This window comes from Acanthisitta chloris, unplaced genomic scaffold (genome assembly GCF_000695815.1).
Source record: "Acanthisitta chloris isolate BGI_N310 unplaced genomic scaffold, ASM69581v1 scaffold17317, whole genome shotgun sequence".
Taxonomy (NCBI): domain Eukaryota; kingdom Metazoa; phylum Chordata; class Aves; order Passeriformes; family Acanthisittidae; genus Acanthisitta; species Acanthisitta chloris.
In genome coordinates this window covers 12,723-21,928 of record NW_008681122.1, presented here as the reverse complement: position 1 = coordinate 21,928, position 9,206 = coordinate 12,723, and the positions used below count along the sequence as shown (strand labels likewise).

At 44.0% G+C, this 9,206-nt stretch overlaps 1 protein-coding gene across 1 annotated transcript in view; it reads right to left on the bottom strand.

Moving 5' to 3' along the window:
* The window catches only part of LOC103805346 (solute carrier family 22 member 18-like), a gene marked incomplete at its 3' end in the record, with an annotated part of 10,210 nt that extends 1,241 nt beyond the window's left edge, over positions 1-8,969 (bottom strand). The window contains exons 1-4 of the mRNA XM_009077990.1: positions 8,796-8,969; positions 5,670-5,767; positions 3,186-3,331; positions 1,953-2,082 (exon numbers count right to left, since the gene is read on the bottom strand). Coding sequence (XP_009076238.1) covers positions 1,953-2,082; positions 3,186-3,331; positions 5,670-5,767; positions 8,796-8,969 — 548 coding nt within the window. The remainder of the gene's footprint in view (positions 1-1,952; positions 2,083-3,185; positions 3,332-5,669; positions 5,768-8,795) is intronic.
* Between the last annotated feature and the right edge of the window lie 237 nt (positions 8,970-9,206).

Genomic DNA, 9,206 nt, shown 5'->3' with positions numbered 1-9,206 from the left:
GTTCTTTCGGAGGGATATACACATCCGCATGGAGAAAACCAAATGCTGGCGACAGACAAGCTGCTTTCTCTAGTCCTGCAGCGGGACAGAAGAGCAGCCCCAAAACCACTGCGATGTGCTGCTCGGGCTCCAGGCAGGACCAGCGAGCCGAAGCTGCCCTCCTCTGGGTGCGAGGGAAACAACCCCTGCTCGGGAAAGCCAAGAGCTGTGTCGTTTTCCTGGCCCAGGTCCCTTGCTTTCCTATAATTAAGGGCAACGTTCACTTTTCTCAGTGTTATGCTGCAGGCACAAAGTTTAAGGTCCAGAAGCTTTCAAAGTAAGTGGGGAGTCTGGAGGCCTCCTGCTGTCTGATAGCACCAAGCCCTAACATCCAAAAGCTAGACTGTGTTCAATTAAATGTCTCTGACTAATTAACTGAAACAGGAGAGTCTGTCCCACTGCCCATTTTTCTATAAACCAGTGACTGATGCATATGCTGCAAAGTGAAACCCCAGAAATTTCTGCTAGATAACAATGCTGCTTCAGTGTTTATGTTTTAATATGGACATACAACCGAAGATTTATTAATTATAACACTTAGGAAAACCAGCACTCAACCAGCAACATCTAAAAATATTTTTATATGCTGAATTAGTTAAAACTATGTACATCTCCAGTTTGCATTTTATGTAACCATATAACAACTACAAAACAAATTCTCCTAGCCAGACTCGTGTCACTTGAACAACACAGCACAGGCACCAAACACAACAGAATTAAGGAAAACCGTTTTAAGGTTTTCAAGCAAGAGGAAGAAAACCCCTGAGATTTTCTGCACCAATTAATTTGGCCCAACACTGCCAAGGTACAGCGGCGAACAGTTTTCAGGACTGCACCCTAAGGCAGCAAGGTTACAGTCTTCTACTCAATTAACCTATGCAAAGATTCATGACACAAAGTGGCATCACTGCAGCACCTGAATGCACAACGGGGTTCAGACAGCAACACATGACACCCCACACTGTAACCCACTGCGCCCTATGCAGAACAACCAGATGTACCACTATACACAGTCCACAGGGCTAATGATGCTAGGACAAGTGTGAGTGATTTTTACCCTCTATCCTATGCTATAGAGTTATTTCCATGCTAACCTGAATCTGCAGAAGCAAGTGTCCATAATAAAAATAAGCAAAGCAAAACAAATGCTTGAAAGTTCACAAGTTATTACCACCCCCACCCCACCCTCCCCCAGCAGAGCAATGCTGAGGAATCTTCCAGGAAGATTACAGCCACATGCACTTCCTTGCCTACAAGGTTTACTGACATAACCACATCTTTTGAGCTTCCTTTACTAATGATGAACAGAGACTGGTAAAATCAGGCATTTCTTTTGTGTTGGGGAATATAAAAGAAGGTGGCAGTCCACTATGGTGTGCCAGGCTGTGGAGAGGAAACAAGGAAAAGGCAGGCACATGCTTCATCTGGCTCTGACAGGGTTAGACCTCCTCACTATTTCCCCCCATTGTCCCAAGCTTGCCTTCCCCTTTCTGAAGGTCTTGCTCTATATTGAGCATCCCCAAGGACACCAGTTTCCCCATGAGTTTCACACTGCTCCTGATTTGCATTTCTCAGTAGTACAACACCATTTCTTGAAAGCAGACTATGCTGTGTGGGCTGCTTTTCAGAGAGACAAAGACCATCAGGAGACAGACAGAATCTAGTTTTCACTTCAGATTGTTTTTAAATCAATTTAAGTAGTCAGAAGGCAAGATATTCAACAAGGTCCTCTTAAAAACAGTGGGAATAGTTCTTTGTAGGAGCGTGGAGAGGAAACTTTTGAGTTCTGGTATGATCCTCTACTGCCACCAGCAGTAAGATACCATCAAAGACTTGGAGGGGGAGAAAAATATTCCTTAGTAGCTCCCTCAGTGGTTGCAATAAAATCGACACCAAACAAGTTGGCTACTCACCCGAATTTGGAGAGGACACCTCCCAGGGCAGAGCCAGCAATCATTGCTATTCCAAAGCAGAGACCCAGCTTCCCCAAAGCACCAGCACGTTGGGAAGGAGTAGTCATGTCTGTAATAACCTTCTGAGCACCTGCAGGGGGAAAAAACTCAATCTCTTGAAAGAAGCTTGCCACAGGGTCTGAGCATGTGCTCCAGCAGACCCCATGGATTTATTGCAAAGTCATTAAGAGATATTTGAATTTTTTTTTCACTTAAAACTTCTCTGGGCTGGTTTCTGGCCAGCAACAGTTTCCCCAGCTCCTAAGTTTCGTACTCTGCATGGAAGAGAGCCTCCAAATAAGCACTGGCCTCCCTTCTGGGAACCTTACACTCCATCAGTTTTGAACATAACAGTCTGATTAGCAGAGATTGTCAAATACATTTGGACACTCCATCAATTTCATGTGGAGACAGAAGTCCCTTTGGGAAGTACCTGGTGGTGGTGTGGGGGAGAAGTATAGAGACCAGATTTTTGTTGGACTTGATGATCTTTAAAGTCTTTTCCAACCCAAATTCTATACAGATCTTCAGGCCACAGAAACGGTGCCTGCCACAAAACAGTCCTTTCAACCCCAGAGCAAATGATCATGCACACTGCTGAGTGGAATTGGTTCAGCCTATCAGTCATAGGAAACAAAAACATTTAAACCACTCAAATAAACCACTTCACAAATGGCAGGAAGCAGTTTAACACCGTATCAACTTGAGTCCTCTTGCGTGAGTTACATGGACTTCTAGTAGTTGAAGTTTTATGTTCTTTACTAGAAAAATATGGGAAATGTCAACTGAAGCAGAACAGCTTGGTGGGTAATCAAAGGTATTTTTGTAATAATGTTTTATTTCTCCAATATGCTCATTTTACCAGGAGAAAGGGAAAAGCTCTCCTATAAAATATCCTGGTTGCAAGAAGGCAGCTAGGAAGTTTGGGATAGCACTGCTGTCAGCGAGTGATTGTCACCCATGTCTGGATGGTCATGTCCAAACAATTTGCTCAAGATAATACAGGAGAATGGGCCTGAGACTATGGGCTACTAAGTGTTACTTTCCATAACCAATACACCCACTGCTTCTTGATCCCATCATTTCACCACTGAAGACCAATAAATGTTCCTCCTGCCTTCCTTCATGCTGTTGAACCTGTTAACTTCCAGTAATATGAGCAAGTATAGGGGAGTAAGTCAATCAAAGCCTTACCTGGTATCCCATGCATGAACACTCCAGGCAGCCTGGAGAGGAAGAGGAGAGGGATGCTAGTGGAGATGGACATAAGCAGGAAGAAGACACTTCCAGATGCACAGGATAGAATTAAGGCTGCTCGGGCACCAAACTGATCTGCAAACCTGGTACAGAAATGGTACAAGGCTGTCAGTTTTCTATTCAGACAAAAAAAAATTAGACTCCACAATAGTAATACAAGTTTTCTTCTATTTGAGGGGAAAAACCCCAACAATCCCAACAAAACACAAAAACAAACAAACAAAAAGAAATCCAAACCACTCCAAAATACAAACAAACAATCTAGCCAGATCAGGTTTTGCCAGACTCTGACTCTTTGCAGTAATCCAACTCCAAGATACTTAAGAAAGCTAAGCTGGACAAAGTCTGAGAGTACTACAGAAAGTGTTTGAGCAACTGGGACTAAGATGACCGTAAAACAGGCCTTAGATAGTGTTTTTCATTGGAATTTCTCCCTCTTTTATTTTATTGAAGTAGCATATTACAGTTAGCAGTAGAATGTTACCTTGCATAGCAATTAGTTGTGCTTACACTAAGAGGAACAACCACCCAAAAGATGCCAGGACTGGTCTACAAAGAAATCTGAGCACAAGTAATTAAAAGGCTTTGTGCTGAGGTAGAGGTACAGATCAAAACTTCGGTGTTTACATGAAAGCCTGGGAAGTTTACATTTGCTGTTTGCAACCTAAAGACCACCATTTGCTACATAATCCAGGGTTGGTGTGGGGTTTTTTGTTTTGTTACTTAAGAGTAAATTCAGTGAAGGCTCAGGAGAGACCTTATCACCCCCTGCAACTCCCTGACAGGAGGTTGGAGTCAGGTGGGGGTTGGTCTCTTCTCCCAGGCAACCAGCAGCAGGACAAGAGGGCACAGACTCAAGTTCTGCCAGGGGAGGTTTAGGTTAGATATTAGGAAGAAAATTTTACGGAGAGACTAATCAGGCATTGGAATGTGCTGCCTGGGGAGGTGGTGGATTCACCATCCCTGGAGGTTTTCAAGATGGGACTGGATGTGGCACTTAGTGCCATGTTCTAGTAACCACAGTAGGGTTGGACTTGATGATCTTGGAGGTCTTTTCCAACCCAGTTGATTCTATGACTCTATGATTCTTATGGCTGTTTAGGAGCATCAAGTAAGAAGAACACAGGAAACTGACATAAACAACACATTTTTCTCTCTCTTATTGCCCTTCTTCCTGTTTCCTGTTTATCTACCTTTACACTGAGGTCAAAGCAGCCTCACATGTAGGAAACCCCTTTTTATCTCAAACCTACACTGCAAATTCTGGCTTCAATCTGGCAACAGACACCTTCAGTCCCAGAAAGATTCTGGTTTACCATTTTCCTTTCCTTCAGCAGCTCTTCTGGGTATTTGTGAATGACATGCACAGAGGAAAACCAGATTTCAGATGGCACCAGATCCAGGACAGAAATATTTGTCTAGGTTTTTAAATTAACAGAAAAAGTATTAAAAGTGGGCCCTTCACACCATCTCCATTCTTGGGAATGCATTTTCTTCCAAGTGGCACTGTAGAATCTAATGTTATTGTTATTTACTTCAAAATGTGTCCAAGGGCTTTTAGAGATCAGGTCCTTGAAGTCCCACATACCATATACCAGAGGATTCTGTAAAGCTCACAGTCTACATGAACCAGAAAAGTAAATCCCATGCAGGAAAACTGTGGCACACACCAGCTCCCTATCCATCTATTAATTTGTTGACCAGTAGTAGGATCAAGAAGAAAAGCTAGATTTTCTCAGCCTCAGTTTTCTATCACTGGATTACACACTTCCTTCAATTTTTCTTTCTGCTCTTTGGGAATGCATACTACACCACTCAGGTTGGGTTTGCATTTCATTAGGAACAGGAAAGTATGTTCAATGGGGTAAAGAGGCAGAAAACTTGAGTTTTTCCACTCTTTTCTTATTTTGAAAGATGAGTTTATAGATATTCTTAAAAATTCTTAAAGATCCATGCAAGTCTAACTTTCTATTCAAAATGGTTGCAGATAGTGAGATTCAGCTGTAGAAATGACATGATCCTCAATTATTTTCATTGCCAGCTCTACTTAGCATCAATAAATAACCCCTTTTTTAATCAGTTTCCCAGGCACAAGACATTTCTAAGGTTACACATGGCTATAAAACATTTGCAGGATTAAGCTGTTAGAGCATGGGCTCTGAGGACTTGGATGTTTTAAGCCCATTCCCAGTGTATTATTACACTTAAATGTGTGTCATTAAAATGTAGCTAAATTAATGTAAAGGCTGCTTCTATGTTGCAGTACTTCCAATTATAGTATTTATTTTTCCCTTGCTCATTATGAAATATTCAAACATTTCAACAGGAGCACAAAACAGAACTAAATTATTTTTATGAAAGTATAAAAATGTCTGGCCTTTTTCAGCTATGTAAAAGGTCATGAGAATCATTCTCACTTACCTTCCAAAAATGTAACCTCCCACGAGTTGAAGGACACCAAAGGTAGTCTGGAGGTAGCCAAACCATACTAAATCCAAACCTAGGGTCTTTGTCAAGTACTAAAAAAAGGAAAAAAACAACTCAACAGGTCAGGGAAAAACAAGTATGCTATACTTACGAATAAAGAGCTTAATGCATGTGCAGAGAGGGCCATAGTTCCAAACAAACACATCCTTCAGTTTCAATATCTACAGATGAAATCTTCATTGGGCCAGACACAGGCTGCTTAAATAAAGACCAAAGGTCTCCATCCCACACCCTGAATATGAGGGGGATGTGACCTAAAGCATCAATTTTGCACCAGGTGGCAAATCTGCATCACCATTTACCTTTGCAGTCCAACACAGTTGAATATATTCAGCAACTCCTAATGGGGATGATGAAAATTTTAAGTGCCTTCCTGCATCCAGACCCTGCACCTGGGGCAGCCCAAGCACTCTCCAGAAGATGACTACAGTAAGGTCTTGGAGCTGTTGTTTAACCAAGCAAGCCAGAATCAGTGCAAGTGCAACATGGACAAAATACAGCCTCTACTTATAATCTGGATGGTACACCCACAACCTGACCTTGCAAAAAACCACAGGTGCACACCTTGAAGAACCACAATACTTTGGGGGCTTTTATTTTTATTATTCTGTATCAAGAATAGTGTGGCCAGCAGGACTAGGGAAGTGATCATCCTCCTCGACTTGGCATTGGTGAGGTTACATCTTGAGTACTGTGTTCAGCTTTGGGCTCCCCACTTTAAAAAGGACATTGAGGAGCTGGAGCAAGTCCAGCAAAGGGAAAAGAGGGTCAGAAGGTCTGGAAAATATGTCCTGTGAAGAAGGGCTGAGGGAACTGGGTTTGTTTTGCCTTGAGAAGAGGCTCAGGGGTGACCTCATGGCTCCCTACAACTACCTGAAAGGGGTTGTAGAGAGGTGTGGGATGGTCATCCCTGCCATGGCTGCAGGGACAGGACTAGAGGGAATGGCCATGAGCTGAGACAGGGGAGATTCCTATTAGATGTTAGGAGAAATGTTTTCCCTGTTAGGGTGCTCAGGCACTGGAATAGGTTGCCCAAGGAGGTGGTGGAGTCACCATCCCTGGAAGTGTTTAAGAGTCATCTGGATCTGACGCTGGAGGATATGGTTTAGAGTTTAGGGGTTCCAGCAGACTGACAGGTTAATGGTTGGACTTGATTATCTTAAAGGTCTCTTCCAACCTTGATGATTCTATTCTGTGATTTTATGATTTAAATACTGTATATTCAAGGGACAGCTATTTCTGATTCATGTTCTTGTTTTGTGGTATTTGCCAAGATTTGTTTAACATTCTTAGTCAAATTCAGCTCTGGGAAGGTATGGAGGTGCCCCACTCTTTTCCACTTCCCAAATACATGCTCTCCACCCAGGTCTCCAAATCCCCTATAGTTCATTGGTGATTGACTACACCAATCTCTACTGACTGAGAGCACAATGGACTGGTTTAGTTCCCAAAGAAGGGAGCAATTTGCCTCTGGAGGCACAAAACTAGCAGAGAGGTCTCCCAGGAGCCATGGGCTCTCCAGAGACAGGGGTGGACAGGTGCATCATAGATCCAGGAACTCATATGAGCAGGAAAGCTGCCCATCAGAAAATGACCTAGGGCTGCTGGTCAACAGTGGCCGAACATGAGCCAGCAGTGTGCCCAGGGAGCCAAGGCAGCCAATGGCATCCTGTCTTGTACCAGAAATAGTGTGGCCAGCAGGACTAGGGAAGTGATCATTCCCCTGTATTTGGCACTGGTGAGGCTGCAATGCAAATCCTGTGTTCAGTTTTGGGGCCCCTCATGACAAGGCGACCTAGGGCTGCTGGTCAACAGTGGCCGAACATGAGCCAGCAGTGTGCCCAGGGAGCCAAGGCAGCCAATGGCATCCTGTCTTGTACCAGAAATAGTGTGGCCAGCAGGACTAGGGAAGTGATCATTCCCCTGTATTTGGCACTGGTGAGGCTGCAATGCAAATCCTGTGTTCAGTTTTGGGGCCCCTCATGACAAGGCAGATATTGAGGTGCTGGAGCATGTTCAGAGAAGGGTAATGAAGCTGGCAAAGGGAGCACAATCATGACCTAGGGCTGCTGGTCAACAGTGGCCGAACATGAGCCAGCAGTGTGCCCAGGGAGCCAAGGCAGCCAATGGCATCCTGTCTTGTACCAGAAATAGTGTGGCCAGCAGGACTAGGGAAGTGATCATTCCCCTGTATTTGGCACTGGTGAGGCTGCAATGCAAATCCTGTGTTCAGTTTTGGGGCCCCTCATGACAAGGCAGATATTGAGGTGCTGGAGCATGTTCAGAGAAGGGTAATGAAGCTGGCAAAGGATCTGGAGCACAATCTTATGAGGCATGGCTGAGGGAGCTGGAGGGGTATAGCCTGGAGAAAAGGAGGCTCAGGGGAGACCTTATCACTCTCACCAAGAGGTTGATCTCTTCTCACAAGTAACAAGAGGAAATGGCCTCAAGTTGTGCCAGGGAATGGGGAAAAGTTTCTTCACTGTAAGTGCAGAAGTGGTGGAATCACCATGTCTAGAGGTCTCTAAAAGATACATAGATGTGGCATGTAGGGACATGGTTTGGTGGGGGACTTGGCAGTGTTAGGTTTATAGTTGGACTCAATGATCTTAGGGGTCTTTTCCAACCTCAAGTACTCTCTGATTCTCTAAAATCAGACAGAAGAGTCCAGTAAGTGAGAAGCAATGAATCCCACTCAGAATTGGTTTATTACACACTCAGAAAAACTCATTTCTGATCTGAAATCTCTGATTTCTATTACCTGCTGGTTGGGTCACTCTTACACTGCAAGCAACCTACATCAACTTCATCCAGAGCCATCGGGCCAGGAAAGGTCTCTAGGTGCTACTGCAGTGCAAGTAATAAGGCAGGTTTTACTGCCTGGGCGTACCCTGAACACAGTCACAGCTTGCCTGGTAGGTAAGAATACCAAGTACTCCTTTCAGTATCAAGAATACCTTTTCTTTTTCCTGCTAGAAACTCTCTTCTGACTTTGCTGGAAGACTACACAGCCTGACATTGAAGAAAACATGTATGTGAAGCAAGAGAACCCATACTCACAGGCATGACTCCCATCTGCATGAAGAGAAAGGTCAGGTCTAAGGCTGCAATCAGGTAGGCGACAAGGATCACTTGCTGCCTTTTGTCGTCTCCCAAGGAGCCACTCTCCCTCGAGGTCTCATTTCTCATTCTTGAGGGTTCCTCCTCACCTTCAGTGCTGGCTTTTGTGTTCATAGTGCTCACAGAATGACTTGTTGCAGTCTGACAGGGTGAAAAATGACACGAAGGTACTTCCTAGCTGAGAATGTGAAGCGTAGATAAGGTGCTGAAGCTGAGTGTACAGTTCAAGGATTACAGTGTGAAAGGTGCTGAGTCAGCATGCCATGGATTTATTGCTTCTTTCTCTTTATTTTCTTTCTTTCCTCACCTATTTCCTTTGCTTACTTGCCAGGCAGGATCAAAGGTAACCGC